The 25,468-nt window shown below is 34.3% G+C and overlaps 1 protein-coding gene across 9 annotated transcripts in view; it reads right to left on the reverse strand.

Annotated features, from left to right (window-relative positions):
- TBC1D5 (TBC1 domain family member 5) overlaps window positions 1-25,468 on the reverse strand; it is a 557,272-nt gene that overhangs the window by 290,474 nt on the left and 241,330 nt on the right. For 5 of the 9 annotated variants that reach the window (XM_032259250.1, XM_032259257.1, XM_032259262.1 and 2 more), the window contains one exon: window positions 10,991-11,059. The exons of the other annotated variants lie outside the window; for them this stretch is intronic. In XM_032259250.1, coding sequence (XP_032115141.1) covers window positions 10,991-11,059 — 69 coding nt within the window. The remainder of the gene's footprint in view (window positions 1-10,990; window positions 11,060-25,468) is intronic. 9 annotated transcript variants of the gene reach the window in all.

Raw genomic sequence — 25,468 nt, forward strand, 5'->3', positions numbered from 1 at the left:
CCCTTGAGGTCAGGAGGCGGAGGTACACTGAGAATGAACTACTGCACTCCAGCCTGGGTGACAGAAAGAAACCCTGTCTCAAAAACAAACAAAACAAAAAAAGAACAAAATTAATCATATTATCTGATTTCAAATAATACTACAGAGCTACAGTAACCAAAACAGCATGGTACTAGCATGGAAACAGACACAGAGACCAATGGAACAGAATAGAGAACCCAGAAACAAACCCACACTCCCACATGGAACTCATTTTTGACAAAGGTACCAATAACATACACCAGGAAAAAGACAGTCTCTTCAATAAATGATACTGTGAAAACGGAATATCTACATGCAGAAGAATGAAACTAGATCCATATCTCTTGCCATATACAAAAATCAAGTAAAAACATGTGATTAAAGACTTAAATCTAAGATGTCAAACTATTAAACTACTAAAAGAAAACATCTAGGAAACTTTCCAGGACGTTGGTATGGGCAAAGATTTGTTGAGTAATACCCCACAAGTACAGGCAATCAAACCAAAAATGGACAAATGGGATCACATGAAATTAAAACAATTCTGTGCAGTAATGGAAAATATGAACAAAGTTAAGATGCAACCCACATAATGGGAAAAAAATATTTGCAAACTACCCGTGTGGCAAGGGATTAATCATAAGAATATATAAGGAGCTCACATATCTCTGTAAGAAAAAAATCTAGCAATCTGATTACAACATGGGTGAAAGATTTGAATAGACATTTCTCAAAAAAAGACATAGAAATGGCAAACAGACATATGAAAAGGTATTCAACGTGCCAATCATCAGAGAAATGCAAATCAAAACTACAATGAGATAGCATCTTACCGCAGTTAAAATGGTTTTTATCCAAAACACAGGCAATAACAAATGCTGGTGAGGATGTAGAACCCTCATACTATGTTGGTGGCAATATAAGTTAGTACAACCACTATAAAAAACAGTTTGGAGGTTCCTCAAAAATCTAAAAAACAGAGCTACTCTACGATCCGGCAATCCCCCTCCTAGGTATATACACTAAAGAAATGAAATCAGTATATTAAAGAGATACCTGCACTCCATGTTTGTTTCATCACTGTTCACAGTAGCCAAGATTTGGAAGAAACCAAGTGTCCATCAACAGATGAATGGATAAAGAAAATACAGTACTTACACATAATGCAGTACTATTCAGATTCAGATCCTGTCATTTGCAACAACATGGACAGAACTTAAGATGACAATTGTCCTTAGGTCCTTAGGTTAAGTGAAACAAGCCAGGTACAGAAAGCCAAACATCGCATGTTTGCACTTATTTGTGAGATATAAAATAAAAAAAAAAAAATGAAGTCATGGATATAGAGTGTATAAGGATGGTTACTAGAGGCCGGGACGGGTAGAGGGAGATTCAGATGGTTAAGGAGGTGGGGATGGTTAATGGGTACAAAAAAAATAGAAAGAATAACTAAGACCTAGTATCTGATAGCACAACAGGGTGACTATTGTGCATACTGATTTAATTGTACATTTTTAAATAACCAAAGAATGTAATTGGATTGTTTATAACACAAAGGATAAATGCTTGAGGTACTGAATACCCCATTTTCCCTAATGTGATTATTATGTACTGCATGCCTGTATCAAAATATCTCATGTATTCCATATATACACCTACTATGTACCCATAAAAATTAAACACTATAAGAAAGATCACTGATCATAGATCACAATATCAGATATAGTAATCCTGAAAAAGTTTGAAATATGAGAATTACCAAAATGTGAGAGACACAAAGTAAGCACATGTTGAAAAACTGGTGCTGACAGGCTTGCTCAATGTAAAATTCCCATAAACCTTCAATTTGTAAAATATACGATATCTGCAAAACACAGCAAAGTGAAGAACAATAAAACAAGGTATGTGTGTGCACACTGCTGAATGGTATTCCATTATACTGTTATACCACACCTGTTTATTCACTTACTTTGTATTGTTTCTGTTTTGATGCTCTTATGAACAGTGCTGGTATAATAAACATTTGAACACAGGTCCTTTGGGGCCAATAAGCCCATGAAAATATGCTCAACAAAATTAGTTATAGAGAAATACAAATTTTAAACTAATGAAATTAACACCTCTCACACACGAGAACAATAAATAAAAAGAAAATAAATATTGGTGATATGTGGAGAAACTTGTATACTGTACAAACCCTTGTATATTGCTGGTAGGACTGTTAAATGATACAGATACTTCAGAAAATACTACAGCAATTTCTTCAGAAGTTAAATATATATTTACTGTATAATCCAGCAATCTACTCCTAGGAATCCATCAAGAGGAAATACACACCTATGTCTCATGAAGACCTATGTTCAAATGTTTATACCAGCACTATTTATAGGTGCATCAAAATGAAAATAATACAAAGTGAGTGAATAAAAAAATGTGGTATGATAATACAATGGGATACTATTCAGCAATAAAAAGGAACAAAGTACAGGTACATGCTATAACATGGTTGAACCACAAAAACATTTTATTAAATAAAACAAGCCAGACACAGTCATAAATGTCATGTAGTTACATTTATATGATATGACTGAAAAAGCAAATTTATAGTTATAAGACAAAAAGCTGAATAGTGGTTTTGTGGGAGTGAGATTGTACAGTGACTTTAAATAGCAAAAAAATATATTTTGGGGGATGATAAAAATATTCTAAAATTGGATGGCATTAACAGTTATGCAATTTTATAAACTTGTTTAAGATCACTGAATTTTACATTTGAAATAAGTGAATTTTATAGCATAAATTATATATACATATTTACATTAATAAATGTATTCTAAAAATCAATTGTTCTATTTGTTTGAGAGTATTCTGGGGCTATTTTATTCCAAAGATCTATGTGTCTACTGTTTTGTCAATCACATACTGCCTTTTATAGTAATTCTTGAAATTAGGCAATGTGAATTCTCTTTTTCAAAACTGTTTTGAATAATCTAGTTCTTTTGCCTTTCCATATGAATTTTAGAATCAGATTGTTATCACCTAAAAAGAACCTCTGGAATTTTCATTGGGATTACATTGGCTCTATAGATTAAACTGGACAATTGTCATCTTAACAATATGAAGCTTTCCAAGTCATAAAAACTGTATACAGCTCTACTCTAAATAATAAATTTTAATTTTTAAGTGTTTTACAGTTTTCCACATATACAATTTTCAGATACTTTATTAGATTCAAAATTCTGTTTTTCTCTTTCATTGGTGCTACTGTAAATGGTATTTTTTAAAATACTAAACTCTCTTCACCGCTACTATACAGAAGCAAAATTGAATTTAGTATATTTATCTAGTATTCTGTGGCCCTGCTAAATTCCTGAGTTCTGGAAGTCTGTCATGTTTGTTCTTTCATGATTTCTACAAAGATGATTGTGTATTCTGCAATAAATGACCATTTCTTTCTTTCAGATCTGTATGCTTATATTTTTATAGCCTTACTGCATTCTACAGGACTTGCAATATGATGCTGAAGAGACAGGCAAGAGAGAACATCCTTGATGATGTTCTCTATGAGAGAAAGCATTCGTCTCTTATCATTAAGCATGATGCTAGCTGTAGGTTTTTTGTAGATACCCCTTAGAGGTTAAGGAAGTTCTCTGTTCTAATACTTAGTTTGCTGAGAGTTTCATCATTGTTCATTTTCTCTGCTGCTTTTTCTCCATATTTTAAGAGGATAATATGGTTTTTCTTCATTTTTCTTCTAATATGGTAAGTTACACTGACCGATTTTCAAATATTGAACTAGCCCTTGTCTACTCAGGTATGACATATTATCCTTTTATGTATCACTAATAGATTTTGCTATTATTTTATTGGCAATTTTTCTAAGTTGATGAGAGATATTACTGTATAGTTTGCTTTTCTAGTACTCTGCTTTTCTGGTTTCAGTATTAGGGTAATGCTGGCATCTTATAAAAATGAGTTGGAATACATTCTAGCCTCTTCTACTTTCTCAAAGCTTTTATTTCTTTATATATATATTTTTTGCAATAACTGGTGGGATGGTCATTAATGGGTCAGTATCAACCTAGAGAGAGGTTTCTAGTGGGATACTTCAGAGCTCTATCCTGAACTTGTTTCGCTTTGTAACTTAACTGAAGTCACAAATAAAAAATGTAGAATACGCTAAACAAATATATTAATGACAAGCTAGAGATTAAAACAAATATGGTGCATAAAGAAGAAATATGAAAAACAACCTCTAACCCATCTCCCTTCCACGATTTGAGTCCTATGTCATCAGATATCTAGCCCACCCACTAGCCCTCACTTTGTAGTCACATACTGACCCCACAAAGATCACTCCTCCTCATTTTCTGTCACTTTCTCCAAGAATACAGCTGTCTTTATTCTTAGCAATTTCTTCACACACATAGATAATCAACCATTTTTTTGTATCTTTACCTCTTTCCTCTTTTCCAATGTCCTTGTCTACTACCTTCTCTCAGCCACTCTATAGGTCATATCTTAAATTTTGTGATTGTCAATAACTAAAATCTCTGCATAATCTCAATTTCAAATTGCCTATTCTGAATTCCACCTCCTCTAACCTCTCCAGTTCATTTCTTTCAGTAACTTAATTCCGGTGATCTTTTGAACTCACCAAGATCATAAGATATCTATTCTCCTATCTAATCACTCACATCTTGAGTCTCTTTATTATTCAGCTTGAATGCTACGATCAGTCAGTATACTACCTCCCATACCCCAACTGCAAAAAGATTTTATCAGTACAGTATACACTTGGCTTCTACCAATGTAATTATCATCTTAGCTGACTTCTTTCTAGAGGTATACAGCTGTGCCTTATCCAGGTAAGTCGGTACTTGCAGGATGCCTCTACCGGCAGCTATCTGTCTCTCACCAGATTCTGGGTCTGTGCATGGGTCTGAAATTTCAACACTCAGGAGTGTTCAAGACAAGCTGTGAACCTGGTTTTGGGTTTTTCATCATTTTACATTTGGGAGTGATCTCTTCCCAGCTCTCTACATCTCTGGTCAGAAATCATAAGTCATCCCAACTACTTACATTTAACTCTATGTATTGTGCTTTTCAAAGTTTGCTAAGTTTACACTTAGGCTCACTCATTCATCAATTGTCCAGCTAAAGCTGACCACCTTGCATGCATTGGTATCTTCATTCTGCCAAAGTTAAGCAGTTAACTAATGTGTAATCATACAAAATCCCTGACCAAGACAAGCTGACCAAATTACTAACCATAAGTATGAGTACATGTAGAACACAGAAAAAATATTTCATGATTACATTTGTTTTCCATTAAGTTTAAAGAAATATTTTAGTTTAACAACCTAAGTGTAAAAAGCACCTTGTGTGGGCACACAGAGGATATAGACATAAGTAAGATACAGACTTTGCATCTTTTTTCAGTAATAATTTCTTACAGAGCAGCAATCCCCAACCTTTTTGGCCCCAGAAATCGGTTTCATGGAATACAATTTTTCCATGGACAGGGGCACGGGGATGGTTTCAGGATTAAATTGTTCCACCTCAGATCACCAGGCATTAGATTCTCATAAGGAACACGCAACCCAGATCCCTCACATGCTCAGTGTTCAGGCTGCTATGAGAATCTAATGCTGCTGCTGATCAAACAGGAGGGAGAGCTCCAGTGGTAATGCTCACCTGTCCGTCACTCACCTCTGGCTATGTGATCCGATTCCTAATAGGCCACCACCAGTAGCCAGCCACTGCCTGGGAGCTGGCGACCCCGGTTATAGAGAATACATCAAACATTCAAAAATGATACTGTAGAGCATACTTAATAGATATTGCACCATTACATATTTTTAGGGAGAGTTTTAAGGTCTAGGTTAATGGCTGAGTGAGGGGCTGGTAGAGCAGTGCTCACTTGTAGTCCCAGCTACTCAGGAGCCTGAGATGGGAGGAATGCCTGAGCCCAGGAGTTCAGGGCCAGCCTGAGCAACATTAGTAAACCAACCTCTTAATTAAAAAAAAAAAAAAAAAAAGATTTACAGTCTGAGTTCATGACTATTAGCCGGTAACAGATAAATGAATTGCTCATAACACATAGATAATTTTGAAGGCACAATGCCTTAGAAAAAAATAGGGTTTTCCTTGCAAATTTGACCCTATGCTTTACAGCAAATAGCAGACAAGGACAGATGAAAATAAAAATTCAGCAGGATCTATCTGGCTACATTATATGACACGAGTATACTACATAAAGATAGGCTTCATGGAACATTGTCTATTTAGTATTTGTATCTCTAGCACTCTGATGTTAAGTACTTAGTCTCTGTATCCTAAAGGGTAAATGTTTCAGTGCGCCATATTTCACTGATACTTCAACCTAATTCTGTTTATATAAAAATTAAAGTATATATGCCAAATACATTGTATGATTACACATTAGTTAACTGCTTAACTTTTAATGAATGTGTTATGGGGATCCAAAAAAAATGTGAGGAGAATTAGATATTCATGAGAACCTAACCTGTATGGTCTTCACATGTAAGAAAAGCTAACTGGGAATTCAGTTTCAGAAAATAAACTGATAAGGAAAATGCCAAATAAGATGGGGTCAGAAGAATTTCACTTTAATGGCTTCAAATTCCTCTAGCTTTATGCATTCATCCTTCCACATCTTTGGAGATGAATGATGAGAACACTGTGGCTTTCTAAAACAATTGCTACTTCTATAGCTAACGCTCAAATTTATGTTGCACAAATTTACTCCTTTCCAATTCTAGCCACTCCTCCTTCAGTTTTCCTCGGAGTATGTTAGTACCAGATTTAGAAGTCACTCCTCCTTCAGTTTTCCTCTATGTTAGTATCACTGATTACATTATAGTGAACTTCTTGATCTGGCCTCTCAGCCATTTTTTTCCTCTAACATGATCATTTCTATTATGTTATTTTACACACATCTTATAATTTGACTCAAGAGTCAAATTTGACTATTTTCAAAAATATTTTTCAAATTTTTCAGCTCTTAGCACACAGGCCCACTATCCAGACAAAAACTGATGTAACACTTCAATACCAAGCTCACATGGTTATGAAGGTTCAAATAAAAGATATTGCATAGAAATGTTGGAAATTATACAACAATAAAAATTAACTTCAATAGAATAGTGGGTCAGAGAGATTGTTATATTAACACATGTAAGATTCCATCTTTTGATAAAAAAGCACTATATTTAGAGTTATAAAAAGCTCAGAGAACTGGAAACAGAAATGCAGTCTACGATAGATTATTCAGACTAATATAGAAGTCTTGGCATGAATAATAAGATAACTGTGGATGATCCACAGAACAGTTGGATTATGCACCACAATATGCAAATCAGATAACTATTTATGATAATTATTAAAATGTTAACTTGCAAATAAAGCACAGAAAATAACATCCTACTGTAAGTTGATTCCAGCAAAGTATAGGACAAGTCAGTATAATTAGGTAGCTTATGGTATGTATTACTCTCAGGTATGTTAATATGAATGCAATAATGCAAGCACAGTTTAACATTTTCAGTTAGGATAATTGTTCATGTTTTCTTTACACATACATATATGAATGTGCACACACACCTCTGGTTGGAAGTCTCCTTTTTGTACATTTCCAACAAGTTTTGTTCATGTGTTCTCATGTACATACTGTGGGCTTCACTCAAATCCAAGACTTTGAAGATTTCTGTCATTCCCTCACTTCAATATCTGATAGTTACTGAGTATGCTGCAGATTTATGATCTATAATACTTTAAGCTACTTATATTACTCTTCATTTGCAAAGCCATCACTCCATTCACTGGCTTCATAACCTAACCCACAGACTTTGACTTCTTAGAATTTAAAAAATAAACACCAGAATAATCTTCATATAAATAATCATGTTTGCCAAGGAGGCAGAGATAAAGGGCTTGCAGTACTGTGTATAAATTTGTCTGTCTCTCTTTCTGTGTGTGTGTGCATGTGTGTGTTTAACCTGATTACTAATTCAAATCTAAATTCCCAACCAAAGAATCAAATGTCCTTGAGAACTCGTCTCCCATCCCACTTGCAGTAAGTCCAATGTTCTAGAAGGGACATTGGCTCTCATTCCATCTACCACCTAATTTTATACCATCACTTTAATTTCTCCTCCCTATCTATGCCTTAAATTTCTGCTTTATTGATTCTGTCCTTTACTACTTCTAAGAGACTTTTCACGTCTGCTATCAAATTTTAATGTCTTATCATTTTCTCTCACTGATTCCTTCTATATCTTTTCCAGTATCTCAGGCAAACTTCAACTCAGTCTTTTTAACACTGTTCTTACTTTGTTTAAAAAAAAAATTTTTTTTCTTATGGTAAATTATTTAAAATTTTAATAAAATTTACTTATTTTTCCTAGGTTTAAATCTTTTAAAAAATATGTCTTTCTTCTTTCTCCTCAGAAAAATGTTCCCCTTATTTTATACTCCGAGTCGTGGTTTTTGTTTGACTGTTCATTCATTCTTAAAGTCAGCTCTGCTCTTTTGTAAAAAATTAGAGAAGATATAGTACCACATTAATTTCTTGGTTTCCTTCACTGCCCAAAAACTATATTTAAATCTTTCAGATCTTAATTATTATTTTCCTTTTTTGGAGCCAGGGTCTCACTGTCACCAAGGCTGGAGTGCAATGGTGTGGTCTCAGCTCACTGAAGCCTCTAACTCCCAGGCTCAAGAGATCCTCTCCCATCTCAGTCTCCTGAATAGCTAGGACAGGTATGGGTCACCACACCCAGCTAATTTTTATGTTTTTGTAGAGATGGAGGTCTCACTGTGTTGCCTAGGCTAGTCTTGATCTCCTAAGATCAAGTGATCCTCCTGCCTCACCCTCCCAAAATGCTGGCATTACAGGCATGAGCCACTGTGCCCAGTCCTCAAGTTTCTAATATTAGTTGTAATTTACTTACTGTGGCTCTAAAGGTAAAAGGAAAGTTCACTTGGGTTCCTTCCACTACTTGCTTTCTATACAGAATAACAAAAAATACTGCATGAACTGAAGCAGATCTTCTCTTTTAGACTATACCAACGAAAATGGAATACCAGATAGCATAGATCCATCCTACGGATCTTCCTGGTATTGTTTCTTATTTCTGAATCAAATGTGCCATGACTTATCTTCTTTTACCTTGATCATATTACATTATCAGGAACTTTACTTCTAAATAAAATAAGGTACTAATGGGTGAACAGTTGGGGGTAAGGGGTCTGTGTAGTCATGAAGTAGTTCACTATATCAGAAAGCAACTCCCTCAGAGGATAAAACAGCTTTCTTTCCCTAAAGGTGTAGAATTTCAAAGGTGCAGACATGCAGTAGAATTAAAAAGAAAAACAAAAAATAATGTTTAAGAAAACTTCCTTCCGTCATTATATCCTGCTCTATTACTATTCTGCATCTAAGTTCTATTTGCATTTTAGTTTGCAGAAGCTCTTCCTGGTATCTGGAATATTACTGATAAATATTCTGGATTATATCAATTCTTAATATTGCATCTCTGTTTCTACAAGCATTCTGACAGTAGCATGAGAAAGCATGGACTAGGTATCAAAAGCTGGCTCACTCTTTAACTTGCTGGTATTTATTTGCCTACTTCTGGGTTCCATTGCATTGAACACTATAGTCCAGCATCTCAAGCTCTCATTATCTAAGACCCTATGTTTCTGGCTTCTCTGGTCATTAGTTATAGTTTGCAAGTCAGTAGTCAACCTTGGGGAGACCTCACTGTTTGTTCCACAAATGAGGACTAGGATTAAGGTGAAGTGAGTAAGGAAAATCAGGTGCTTATCTTGGGCATACCACTTAAGGGGATGCCCCAAACTGAGTAATTAACATAAAAATATTTAAATGTAATATTTTTAAAAATTAAATGATTCCAAAAGATCCATGATTAACAAAATATCAAAATTTTAAATGAATACAAAATTTAATATTGCCATATCAAGCCGCATTGGAACCCAAGGCTAAGGAAAAGTCAGTAATAATGATCTTTTCATTTGCCTCATCCCAGTTTTGGCCCTGAAACAAATATATAAACAACTATACTTCCCAGCCACTCATCTCTGCCCTCATCATCGCAGAAAGCAGAATATGGCCTGCTAACAGGGATACAAAATTTCATGTAATCGTATCTCTTCTCACAGCTGTTGATTATTAATTTTATTCATATAATATTTTTCATGTTCCCAATCTATACTAGCATCCCTTATCCTTAATAAACAAACTAAAATCAAGGTCATCAGATAAGAGTTGCTGGTTTTCACAACTAATTACTCCACCTCAAACCAAGATGCCACCACATGCTTAAAGCTCAAAACTTCTCTAAATATATATGAATTTTATCTGCTTTCCCACTATCTCACAGGAAGAGAGGTCTGTCATAATTTCCTAGTTTATTATCTCCTTTCTCCTTTATTCAGAGAAATACTGTAACAATTTCTTTTATGTAAACTTCAAATCTTTCCTCATTGTTGATTCCTTCACATTTCAATAGAAATTGGTCATACAGCCCTAGAAATTATTCCTAAAACTAGTCTATAACTTTTATTTAACTTACTTTACCACCGCTACAACCATGATGTACTGAATACTGTTTCCATTTTATCATTTGCCACTTTACTGTTTTTACCCCACCATGTGATTAAAACCATGCATAAATCATCTATTTTCTCATCTGTATCCTTCTTCTATTACCAGTATTATGTGATTCTTTCTGAAGAAGTCCTCGTGAAGTATCTGAAAACTACAATTATTTTTGTGTGGGCCCATGAGCTAAGAATAGGTTCTATATTTTAAAAAAAAATTTTTTAAGATCAAAAAAAGAATATTCTGTGACACATGAAAATTATATAAAATTCGTATTTTAGTGATCATAAAGTTCACCAGTAGAAGATAATGCTGCCTCACCAGATAAAGAAAAGGCTCTGTTAGCCACAGCAATGACCACTTCTTCTCTAATGTCCAACAGGTAGTTTGCTGTGCAGAGAAAATATGTGAAAAAAAATTATTCTACTAGTTGATAAAAGAAACCAGCTGAGGAATAAAACCTGATTGTTCACTTTTTAAAATCACACCCTCAGCATGGGCCCAGTAGAATGGCTCCCACAAAGAAGTGTCACAAGAAGGATCGTTCTGCCATTAATGAGGTGGTGACCTGAGCATACAATCAACATTTGCAAGAGCATCCATGGTATGGGCTTCAGGAAGCATACCCACGAGGCACTCAAAGAGATTTGGAAATCTGTCATGAAGGACAGTGGAACTCCAGATGTGTGCACTCATAGCAGGCTGAACAAAACTGTCTGGGCCAAAGGAAAAAGGAATGTGTCAAGCCAAAGGAATAGGAATAAGGAATGTGCCACACCATATCCATGTGTGCCTATCCAGAAAACATAGTAAGGATAAAGATCCACCAAACAAGTTCTATACTCTGGTTACCTATGTACCTGTTACTACTTTCAAAAATCTACAGGCAGTCATTCTGGGTGAGAACTAACTGCTGACATCAAATACATCAAATAAAGTTATAAAATCACAAAAACTCAACATAAAAATAAAAACAAAAAATAGAAAAATCACACCTCATCCTCAGAAAAGAAAACTGACTCTTTCACCTTCCATAAGCATATACACACTTCTTTTCAATTTGTTTATACACTTATAAATGTGAGTAAAGTGATACTTCCTGCTGTTGCAAACAGGGTTTATGTGTTGCTCTCCAAACAGTTCAAATGGTTTTATTATCATAACCTGAGAAATATTTTAAGAAGCAATAGATCCTGTTGTGTAACTAGTAAGAGAAGGCAAGGCTCATTATCAAATATACCCAAATTCACGTTTTTTTGGCAGCTATTTTCTAGTTTACATTAAGGTAAATACCAAACACACTCAGTTCAGCAGAGAAATTCCTGGAGGCACATATTTTTAGCCAAATCCTTCTGCTAGGCCCACTAGGACATGATGTTATTTCAACTCAGCTATTGTGCAAAATTGAGTCACCTTAGAATTGATATGGACAACTGACGCACTCTCTACATTTTCCTGTTACAAAGATTCCTGCCATCTTCTGCAGCATGAAATTCTGGGGTATCAGTACTTACTTAGGAACGTAGACTGTTTCTTGAAAAATATTTCTCCTCTGCTTAGAAATATTGCTATAGTCACGCCCATGCAAGAACACAACCCAGTAAGAATACAAGTCAGTATTTTCATATGTCATGATGAAATGCTACAGCCTTGACATAAGCATTTTGCTAGCTAAAATGGGAGTCAGTTCAATTAGTAAAAACTTAGCTTCTGCTATGTGCCTAGATGAAATGCCTCTGCTTTCAAAGAAAAGAAACATTTAAGAGAGGAAAATAGATGAGTAGCATAAAGGATATCTACACAACAGCTTCCTAAATTGAGAGCCATATAGCTTGTCTCAGGTAGTTAAGACAGCCAATGTGCAAGAAAGCACATCTAAAGCAATCTTCAGGCACACTTACGATTATTTCATGTCTATTTCTCTTTTCTACTTACTTATTTCCTCTTTTCCCTCACTCCGTGAAACTGATGGACTTTAGCTAGTATATTAGTCCCGATGTCATTTGGGTTGGGAGATACTTATCCAACAGATAGGCTGACCATAAATTCCTTTAAGGATTCTTTTTTTCTCTCTTCATGTCAAGTTAGACTACTAGACAAGATATTCCTATAGAAGTAAAGAGTCCTTGATTTCACTGGCTTACGCCTTATATACAAAATTACATTTTTTTTTCGTAATTATTTTTATCAAAGATGACTCAAGTAGTCCATCTTCAACAGGAATATTACCTTACTCAAAAAATCAGGATTGATAACTTTATCACAATTAAATTTAAAAGTTTATAATAAAAACAGGATGAAGAATAATTTGAAAAGTGAAATTTTGAAAGATCCAATAAATATTTAGTATTTCCTAAAATAAAACAATAATACTAAAAAAGAAAACTCAAAATAGTATTCACCTTTAATTACTAATAGTGGATACGAGAACTGATTTTTATGTCTACACTTATTTTTTTCAGAAACCCATCAAGACTTCTCTTCCCCAATATTTTATGAGAAAATTATAAATGTTTTGCTTTTCTATAAAGTGTACACTAAGCATATTCTGTTGTCATTCTAGGTCTGATCCTTCATCCCATTTTTCAGTGTCTTTCTGATTTTATCAAGCAGAATGCTAACTATAAAGTCCACCTAATTAGGGCCCAGCTTCTGCCAGACCTTCTTACCCATTTGAAACACCAAGCAAACAGTTCCAAGGTCCAGGTTCAATATAGACCTAAAAACACCTTGTATGCCTCCTGTTCTTCTTCCTCTTTTTGGCTACAAGTGGCCAAAATGGTACAGACACAAAAAAGTTACATTTACTCAAAACTACAAAATGATGAATAATTAGACAATATTTTGGTCGGGCTCAGTGGCTCACACAGGTTAAGGCAGCTAAGGTGGGCAGATCACATGAGGCCATCTCAACTAAAAATACAAAAAAAAAAATTAACCAAGCATGGTGGTGCACTCTTGGAATCCCAGCTACTTGGGAGACTGAGACACCAGAATTACTCAGACAAGAGAACTGCTCGAACCTGAGAGGCAGAAGTTGCCGTGAGCCAAGGTCGTGCCACTGCACTCCAGCCTAGGAAATGGGGAAGTTCCCTAGTTACCATGACAACTCCCCTTCCCCAAATATCTTCATGTGTTTCCAAATGCTTTGGGGGTCAAAAAAGATTCTAATAGAATCTGACTCCAAGTGATGAAAAGAGACTAAAGAAAGAATCACGTTAAAAGAAAGTATACACTTTGAATAAGCAGCATAAAATAATGAAGTGTCAAAATGCAAAAGATGTAAAGGGAAGAATGACCAAAGATCAGAGGAATCCAGTAAGCAGGATCACCACAGATGGCAATTCAGTCAACCTGAATCTAGTTTATAGACATTTAGGAACACTAAAAAGAGTCTAACATCAGTTGAAGGTTAGAAAGGAGAAAATGGTTACATTACCTTATGACTGCTTGACCTGCAGAACATGTTTGGCAGCTCTTACCCTAGGACCTTTATACTTGCCATTTCCTCAGTTTAGGATGGCCTTGCCCCAAAACTTAGACGGTTCACTACTTTATCTCCCTTAAGTATTAGCTTAATTGTTTTTCAGTAAGAACTGCTCTGATATTTAATTCTGCAACCTTCTAACTTATAACATACTATAATTCCCCTTATATTGCAATATTTGTTTCTTTTTTCTAAAGCAATTACTATTTTCAAAGATACCATTTAATTTTTTATTATATTTACTTTCTCCCTCTGTTAGAATGCAAGCTCCATGAAGGCAGGGACCTTTGTTATGTTCAGTGATATATTCCAAGCACCTAGAACACTGCTGTTGAACTTAGAAGTCCTAATGCTCAATACTCATCAACCATGATCTACAGAACGATGAATATAAGCTGTAGAGGATCCAGTAGTACCTCACCAAATCAAAAACATGATTCCTTTGAAACTACACACTGTTTCATAATGTTAAACTGATGATATTCCTTTTTGTTTACTATTTTATTATCAATGGGAGACAAGAAAATATTTCCCAAATAGAAGTGGCCACTAACTAATCTCATAATGCCTTCAGTTGGCAAATCTCTAGACCCTCCACAGGACTCATGCTTCAGACTCTGCACCAGGAAATCAAAAACCACATTTCTTATTCCATTTACCTGAAATGACTTGAACCTGGAGAGGGGCATTAATATTTCCCAAAGGCATTTGGTTGCTGAGAGGCATGAACACAAAACTGGAGTCTCCCTGGGTATCTGATTAGCATTTGAACATGCACTTTCTAATACAGCTCTACAATAGTCCCTGAATACTGATTTAGAAGGACTAAAGTACCAAGAATTGGAAAAAAGTTATTAAAAAGATATATTTTAATTATAGACTATCAAAGCAGTAGTATGAAATCAGCAAATAAATAGAAACTGCATTGTTAGGAGCTAAATGTAGAAAAAGATGGTATGAAGTATTACTAAGGGAGCCAGAATAATCTGTTAAGTCACATCTTTATTTCTAAAAGAAATTTCTTATGACAATACATCATTTTACAACGTAAAAACAGAAATTTCCCAAAGATTCTTACCCTGTTTCTAGCAACAAATATATAGCCACTTATTCACATGTTCCACCATTTACTTTACGTGAGGGCCATCCAGCCTGTAGACAATTCAATTAATCTTACAAGTGACATGCACAAGAAAAAAAAAAAAAAACAGATGTGGCATTAAGATTTACAAAGTTATTGAAACTTTTTAACAAGTAAAACGCATTTTTACTTAGCTACACCAGAATGAGGAATAAAGGGGTTTACATATGTTCCAATTCTAAACCTATCAATCAAACCCATGTTATTCCTTTGGGAGCTTATTTACATGCATATTTATCAGCCTCACATGCTAATTCCCTGCTGTTTTATGCCTGCAAGGCATGTTTATGAGTCATAATTGTTGATCTCATTTGATGTATTTCACTGAAGGAAGACATTATTCAGTTATGTGGCCTAATGTCAATGAGTTACGATGACCTGATCTTCCAAATGCAACTTGCTCTTTAATTTTTATTAGGATACATAACTTATTGCACAGGAAAAGCAGTACACACTAAAATAAAAGAATAAATGTTTTACATAAAGAATTTAGTTAATCATCTCATTTTGATCCACCTCACTCCTTCACATTTAATCTAAAATGTGGCTATAAAATAAGCTGTGTCTCTTATTCAGTCACTTATTCCCCTACACTCCTACACTGTGCCCTTAGCTTCATAATCTGTCACCATAGTCTAACTTTGCAGACATTCTTCCAAGTTCAAGGAAAAAAACATATGTTCATTTATTCTACTCTCATATTCCTTTAATAGTTTTTCCCCTTAGTCAAGACCCAGTGACCATTTTTAGGCTGTCCTACAAAATCTGGCTAAGAAAGCTATTTTCTTCAACTCACTTAAACATTATTTCAGGCATGAAATCTTCCTAAAATAGGTAAATTGGGTGATGGTAACTATTTCTGCATTCATCCAATCCCTTAGAAAACATAAAGCACCCACTGTTTATATCAAAGCATTACCAATTATTTTAAAAAGTAAAAAACACTATATGCGAAGTATAACAATATAATTAGTGGTAGTATCAGGAGAGCACACCCTAAGAATTTTTGTTATTGAGAAACAGAAATGGAATATAATGCAGTATACCTAATAAATCAATCTATACTGGTGTTGTAAAGAGCTTTAGAATAATGGAGTGACTTAGATGATTATAAAATGTATGTATTAATATCACAAGGGCCTTCTGCACTACTGTGAGAAATGTGAATTAAAAATAAGATTTCTGGCTGGACAAGGTGGCTCATGCCTGTAATCTCAGCCCTTTGGGAGGCTGAGGTGGGCGGATCACAATATGAGGAGATGAAGGCCATCCTGGCCAATGTGGTGAAACCCCATCTTTACTAAAAATACAACAAAATCAGCCAGGCATGGTGGCGGGCACCTGTAGTCCCAGCTACTCGGGAGGCTGAGGGAGGAGAATCACTTGAACCCAGACAAGGAGGTTGCAGTGAGCTGAGATCGCACCACTGCACTCCAGCCTGGACAAAAAAGTGAGACTCTGTCAAAAAAAAAAAAAAAAAAAAAAACCACGTTATTTTTATGGCATGAACTTCTGCAAGGAAAAAGGCTTACGCTTTCCCCTGCCCAGCACATTTTGGATGTGAATGACTATATCACACTACTAAAATACAGGTAACACTGTAAAGGGTTACTACACTGAGTTCAATATGCACCATCACTCCACAGTGAGAGCAGAAGAACGCAAAGCCTAACACCCCTTTTCTACTAGGTGACCACACACCACCTAAGTGATAGCTAGATGGAATCGCAGCCCAGAAATTTAAGTATTAGGAGACAGGCAAACTGGGCACATAGATAAACAGAGCACAGTAGTCATTCTCTGTTCTCTTGATCTATACATAAAGAATTAACACTACAAGGAATCATATTCTTAACATGTATTTGAAAGTGTTTTTGTAGCAGGATTAAAATCTAAGAAGGTAATAAAATGGTATTAGTATTAATATTTTTATGGTATTATGCTTAATTTTTTTAAATGTTTGGGACAAGCAATAAATTAAAAAACAGATTTTAGGAAAAAAAATCATAATCTTAAAAACCTGTGAAAGATACCACTTAGCTTTCCTCTTGCCTACTATTTGTAAAAGATGTAGGAAAGGTAACAAATAATAATACTATATAAACAGCATATTAAAAAATCAAAATAAGCCAGTTGATTCAGTATATGTATGCACAATACCATGTAATTTAAAATGTATTTTATTGCATTAGAAACTACACATATTTTTCAACCTATGGAAACTGATTTCCAAAAATTGAAAAAAAAAAAGAAAGAAACTACATGTATTAATATAATTTCATTTCCTTTCTACTAAAGAGATAAAAAGCATCAAATTACACATTTACTGCAGGAGGCAGTCAAAGTATTAGCAGACTTACCACATGATGAAATCTACCCTTTAACATACTAAAATAGCAAAACTATATTAACAGGACACACTAAATAAATGGTAACAGTTTCAGGAGATTATGAGTTTTTCAATGTTCTTCTCATTGTTATTTAGAGGAATAGTAAATCACTAATGCAGTATATTATTTAAAAACATTAAGGTTTTATGAAAGAAGATTTTTTTTTTGAGACTGAGTCTCACTCTGTTGCCCAGGCTGAAGTGCAGTGGCACAATCTCAGCTCACTGCAACCTCCGCCACCGGGTTCAAGCAATTCTCCTGCCTCAGCCTCCTGAATAGCTGGGACTACAGGCATGCGCCACCATGCCCAGCTAATTTTTGTATTTTTAGTAGAGATGGGGTTTCACCATGTTGGCCAGGATGGTCTTGATCTCTTGACCTCGTGATCTGCCTGCCTTGGCCTCCCAAAGTGCTGGGATTACAGACATAAGCCACCACGCCTGGCCCGAAAGGAGATTTTTTACTACATGAGTAAGGGCTTTTTTACTTCATATCTTTTCAATTAGGCCTTTCTTGCTGTTCTAACTAAAAATGGTAACACCCTCCTTAATTCATTTCCTAGCCTTTTCCCAGGCTTTGTATTTCTCGAAGCACTTATCCCTATGAAACTGGATATATTTTACATACTAATCTTGCTTACTCTAAATTTTCACTAGAATTGTAACCTTTAAGACAAATGCTATTGTTTTGTTTATACCTGTAATTCTCAGCATCTATAACATATCTTGGCAGAGAGTAGGCACTCAAAAAACAGCCACTGAAAGAAGAAATCAATGAATATTAAATCTTACAATAAACATCTGGAGGCAAATAAGTTTAAAAACATATATTTTTACATTAACAACAAAACCAGGATGCTTAAAACAAGCTAGTAATGAATGTTTGAGAGCCCTATTACACTCTAAATATTAACATTAATGCCATCAGATTATCTGTGGCTGAGTAATCACAACACCCCAATCCACACTCACTCAGCCATCTTAGTTGAACTACGCAATCCCTGAAATACAATAAAGAGAAAATATATCACAAAGTACTAAACTCCTTTATCATGAGCTACAAATTTTATCCGAAAAATTTATTTCAACTAAAATGTACAGAATATAAATCAACTAACAGTGGTTTGCATGAAGTGTAAATATCTTGGCCAGGTGCAGTGGCTCATACCTGTAATCTCAGTACTTTTGGAGGCCAAGGCAGAAGGATCACTTGAGCCCAGGAGTTTGAGACCAGTCTGGGCAAGACAGTAAGACTCTGTCTCTATTATAACTGTTTTAAAGTGTCAATACCTTGAAAGCATATTTGAATAATCACAGATTGAATAAAAGAAAAATTATCTTGAGCAATTCTGTGTCCCTAATATACCATTTTAAAATATGTGACTTTGATAGATTATAACTTAGCACACTAAGTTATTATAATTTATCAAAAAAAATTCATATACAAATGAACTTGTAAGACTAAAGATTCCCAGAATGTCGTAACATTCATCCTTTAAGTATTTTAACTGTATTTCTAAAACTTAAACCTAAAGGAAAATACGTAGAGTAGAAAACACTAAGCTCTGGGAGAAAGAGGTTTTTCAACTTGTACTTCTACAAAGAATAAAATTTGAAGGTAGCTCTGTGGATCAACCTACTTAATTTTCTCTCTTCCAATAAGCTAAAAATATGTTCTGGCCACAAGTCAGTAAATAAAATTTGACAAGAATTTAGCTAAGTATAAGGTGAAAATGTCTATGAATAAACAGGTATGTGACTTTTTTATTTACTAAAACTATTTTTATTTAAAAGTAAACAAAGTAAAATTTTAGTAAAAACACGAAATAAATGTGCTTAGCTGAATTTCCTCTTATAATTACATTTACTTCATTCTTTTTATCTGTTTTGTTTTATTTGTTAGTTTTTACTTTACTTTTTATTTTGTTTGTTTAGTTTTGCTTTTTACCTGTTTATGATGCATAATGCTGGAAAAAACAGCATAGTAATATCCCACAAGGGCGAGGGTGAGGACTTTTTAAACCTGACTTTTACACTACAAGTAACTTTCACATACGAAGTTTCCCTCTAAAATAATTTACTTAACAAGGATTAAACTGACATAAAATTAACAGAGATACAGAGAAAACTTTGAAACAGAAACTATCTTTTAATCTACAAAATGTGCACACATCCAAAGTCAGTAATCAAGTTGTAAAAACTGATACTTTTATATAACTTACCATTTGGAAATACAAAATAGACAGTTACATTGGCAAATATTTTCCTAGAATATAAACTACTTACTCATCAAAACAGATTTCTGAGTTATAAACTTAACTGAGATAAACGAGCTTCATCATAAGTTGAGCTTATGTTTGTCCTGACCATCTTATCTTTGTTTTCCTTTGGGCAAAATGGGAAAATCATACCCTGTTTTCTATTTAATTCATTAAAAATGAAATATTACATGATTAAGGGAAAATCATACCCTGTTTTCTATTTAATTCATTAAAAATGAAATAGTACATGATTTATTATAAGTAAAGTTTTCTGTACTAGGTATGAACAACATTAGCAACATTTGAGAGAAAGAATAAATTCTCTATCCATAGGAAAAAAATAAAACTGATATTCAAAAGTAAAAGAAATGAACAGTAACATAGAGAAAACACAAAAATAATAAAGAACTACTCCAACCTTCAGAAGACATAGAGGGTTTCATATAATGAAAAACTTTGCGTTCAACCAATCAACTATGCACATTTAAATCTATTTTAACGCACCATTGACACTGAAAGTAAAAAACAGGCAAGGGCAGGAGAAACACAGACTTTCAGAAAGAAAAAAATTAAAATGAATGTTAATGGACAAGGACACATTAAGACTTACGATATATATTGATAAACTGAATGACAGAAGGATAATACCAATCTGTATTCCCACAAAACCTATATGAAAATATCCAATTCCCTAGACTTCAAGCAATGCCCGGTTGTATTACATTTTTAACCTGACAATGTAGAAGAAGCAAAAAACAAAAAAACAAACTTGCTTTAAAGTCATTCCTTATATGGCAAATGAGGTCATTCTGCATATAATTAAGCATCTAAAATATTTCTTGAGAATTGCTAGTTTATGTCCTTTGGTAATTTTTTGATTGTGTTCATCTTTCTTACTAACTTGTCTGAATTTTCAGATATTAAAGATATCAAACCCTTCTTTACAAATCTCAAAATGTTAAGAGTAATTTGTGGCTCTACCTTGCCCCCCTCTATTTATGTTCCCAAATCTAACACCATCCATGTGTTAACTTCCCCCCAACCTATATCTTAAGACTACATCTTCCCACAATCACAGACTCATATATCCACCTCCACTAATAAATGTCTAACAGACATCTCAGATGTCACCATATAAGGCAAACAAAAATTTTTATTTCTCCTCCCCACTCGCTCCCTTCAAATTCAATTTTTCATCAATTTTCCAACACTTTAGTAAATGGTATCAACTCTCTAGTCAGTTGCCCAATGCCAAAAACCTAGGAATTTTTCTAGATGAATCTTTTACCTCACCATCCTGCAATCAATTGATCAACAAGTAGTTTTCTCTACCCTACATCAAAATTATATCCTGTTCTGTTGAATTATCTTTATTTCCACTAGTTCTCCTCCCGATCTAAATCCACTATCACCTCTCTCCTGAGAATTGCATTCCCAGCCAGAAATTGAAGAAACTCTTTGCACTGCGGAAGCACATTTGGACTGTTTCCAGTTTTGTTATTACAAACAATATTCTTATACACAATTCTTTACGTAGATATGCAATAGTTACCCTGTGTTCCTGGGGTATGGTCATATTCAATTGCTTTGTAATGCCAAATTATTTCCAAAATGTTTGAACCAACTGAACTCCTATCAGCAATGTAGCAGAGCTCACATTTCTTCACATGGTGGCAAACTCATGGTATTTAATTTTTACCAATCTAGAAGGTATCACAATGTTATCTAACAAGGACTTTATTTAAATTCTTCATAAATATATGGCTGTTGTATGGTTCCTTTACTACAAAATATAGGCCTATTTCATGCCATTTTCTTATTAATTCGTAAGAATTCTTCATACCTCCTGGATGCTAAATTTTTAAGTTTTGTTATTATCTTTTCTCAGACTGTGGTTTGTATTTTCACTCTCTGTTTACAGTGTCTTCTCGTAATAGTTTTTGATTTTGCAATAATTTAATTCTATATATATTTTTACTTTTTAGTGTTTTAAATTATATTTTCTTCTAGAAGTTCTATAGTTTTGCTTTACACATTTAAGTTTTTGATTTAGGAGAATTTGGTATTGTCAATAAGATGTGAGAAAATAATTCATTTTTGTTTTCCACCCAAATGAAAAATCAGTTGTCTGCAGCACGACTTAATGACGATGCCATTCCTTCACCACTGCTCTGCAATGCCAGCTGTCACATATTTGGTTTTCATATGTTTGGGTCTATCTGCTTAGCTGTTCTTCTCACTGGTCTATTTATCAAGTCATGAGCCATTATCATATTACCTCGTTATAGAACATGTGTATGTTCTTTTTCAGAAGTGTCTTGTCTATTAAACCTTTTGTTTTTCTATTAAATACTTGAATTAACCTGCAAAGTTACTCAATAGAACAAACCACTGAAAAAATTTTGACTGAAAAATATACTGAGTCTATAGATCAATTTGGGGAAAACCTAATAACTCTGTGACAGTAAGTCTTCTTATCCATGATCATTGTCCTCTATTATTTATTCAGGTCTTCTTAAATGTCTTCCAATAAAATTTCATAACATTCTGCACAAAAACTACCACATAGTTTACTGGATTTATTGAAGGGTTATTAATATTTTATACTGTTATATATGCTGTATTTTTATTGCTGGTATATTTCTAAGTGCGATGGATTTTTCACACTAATTTTACAACAGGGAATACAGGTAAACTAAATTATCAAATTCTCATCATTTATGTGTGGATTCTACTTGTATTTCTTATTTTATTTTGTTATTTTGTGTGTGTGTTTTTAAACTATACCTTAAGTTCTGGAGTACATGTGCGTATAGGGCAGGATTGTTACCTAGGTATCCACATACCATGGTGGTTTGCTGCATCCATCCCCCCGTCATCTACAGTAGATATTTCTCCTAATGTTATCGCTCCCCAATCCCCCGACCCCCTGCTATCTTCCCCTAGCCCCCACCCCACCCCCAACAGGCCCTGGTGTGTGATGTTCCCCTCCCAGTGTCCATGTGTTCTCACTGTTCAACACCTACTTATAAGTGAGAACATACGGTGTTTGGTTTTCTGTTGTTTTGTCAGTTCACTGAGAATGATGGTTTCCAGCTTCATCCATGTCCCCGCAAAGGACATGAACTCATCCTTTTTTATGGCTGCATAGTATTCCATGGTGTATATGTGCCTAATTTTAAAGAGAAAACTTTTAACATTTTACCATGAGGAGGATTTTGCTGTAATTCTTTTATAAATGCCCTTTTTCATATTTAAGAAGGTCTCAATCCACAGTTTGTTAACAGCTATTTTATCATGAACTTATGTGAATTTTTGTGAACATTTCCCCTACAACTGCTGAAATGACTTTTCCACTTTGTTAATAAGGTGAAATACAGGAATAGATTTTCTTTAAGTACTAACCCTGCGTTCCCAGGATAAACAAAATTTGGTAAAATATGTTATCTTTTTACATAGGCTAGGTTCTGTTTATTCATATTTTATTTTTAATATTCATTAGCAAGAATGGACTGTACTTTTTCATAGCACTTGACTAATATTGCTACAAAAGTTATACTAGTCATGTAATAAAAATTTGAAAACATTCTCTATTTTTCAATTCTCTGAAAGAATTTTCTCTTTATGTTTATTAGAAACCATCTGTCGCCAAATTGGGACTGGTGTTTTCTTTCTGAGATTATAATTATTTCTTCTAGTACATTAATGGTTATAGGATCATGGAGAAATTTATTTCTTCTTTTATATTTTAAAACTTGTGATATAACTGTATATATCATTGTATGTCCATTATAAAAATCACTTTAACAAATAACAAACTTTTCTCATTTTTAAAGTTTTCATACATACTTAACAGCTATACATCAGTTTATGTAACCACAGTTTTTGATGTCTATAATATAACCTAGAAAGCAATGTGTATACTCTAATCTTAGAGAGTAATTAATATTTTACTGAATTGAACTGTATTTCAATAATTCTTCTCTTTATAGAAATGTATCCACTACACCTTAGTTTTCCAATTCAGTCATAAAAAATGTTCACACAAGAGAATACACATATTGTCTTTTCAAACAGTTCATAATTCTGAATGATTTTTAGAAAGATATTTTAGAGCTTAAAATAAACTCTCTGGAGATGTGATTGAAATAAATTTGATTACAGAATTTATTTAAAGGCCTCACTACAACCTTTTCACACGTATACATTTTTAATCTGGAAAACCCAGGAATATAGGAAAAATTTGTTTTTTTGCTTGTTTACCATTAGCTGCCTTAATTGAGTTCTCATTGCTTCCACTATTTTTCAGTCAATCAGCTTAGGTTTTCAGTTAATTATTTTGTGTCCAGTAATGCCATCTTTTTTTGGCTGATTCTTATTAACATAGAATATTTACATATCACAAATGTTCATTTATTTTCAGATTAGTATCTGTGAAAAGTTGATGATATTAATGGCCCAATTATTCTCTTCCTAAACATATGACTTTTAGGGTGTAACTTTCCAGCTTCTTCCATCAAAAGGTAGTGGCAGCATGGAATACTGAGTCTTCTAATACAGGAATATGAAATGTCTACTTATTTATAACTTCCTTCATTTTTTCCAGTAATGTTTTATAGATGTCAATGTACTTCTTCTACTCTGGTATTAAATGTATTCCTAACTATTTAATTCTTTTTATGTTATCATCAATAGAATTTTTGCTTAAAATTATTGTAGGATTGTTCACTGCTAATATACAAAAATACAATTTTTGCTACCTCTTGCCTCTAGCTGGCTTTGTTACTTGCCTTGGCCAAGAAAATGTGGCAGATCTGACAAGGTCACAGTTCCAAGTCTAGGTCTCATGAAATCCTGAAACTTGGCAGTTTATTTGGAAAGCTGATATCACCATGTAAACAAGTGATGGCCACCCTGCTGGAGGATGAGACAGTCAGTCTGCAGATACCAGTGACACCATCTTAGATCACCCATTGCTTAGACATGTAAGCAAACTCAGCTCAGAGTAAGAGAATTACTCAACTTGGTCACTTTACTGTCACCCATAATAAATCCTTACTATATAGTATAACCAAGTTTAGGGATAGTATGCTATGCAACAAAAGTTAAGTGATACACTATGAAAAATGTGAAATACTAATGCTTGGTAACTAAATGGCTACACAGCTCATTGTAGTCATTGAGCTAGACAAATGCCATCCGAAAACATGCTCAGGCTGGGTGTTGTGACTCACGTCCATAATCCTAGCTTTTGGGGAGGCTGAGGCAGGAGAACTGTTGAGCCCAGGAATTCAAGACCAGATGGAAAACATACTGAGACACTGTCTCCACAAAAACAAATCTAAAAATTAGCCAGGCATGATAGCTTAAGTCCCAGCTACTCCAGAGGCTGACACAAGAAGATCACTTGAGCCCAGCAGGTTGAGGCTACAGCATACTGTGATTGCACCACTGTGCACAAACCTGGGTGAGAGAGACCCCATCTCAGGAAAGGGAAAAGGGAAAAAAAGGGAAAAGAAAG

Source organism: Sapajus apella, unplaced genomic scaffold (genome assembly GCF_009761245.1).
Source record: "Sapajus apella isolate SASKATOON/1434 unplaced genomic scaffold, GSC_monkey_1.0 scaffold4, whole genome shotgun sequence".
In the NCBI taxonomy this organism is placed as follows: domain Eukaryota; kingdom Metazoa; phylum Chordata; class Mammalia; order Primates; family Cebidae; genus Sapajus; species Sapajus apella.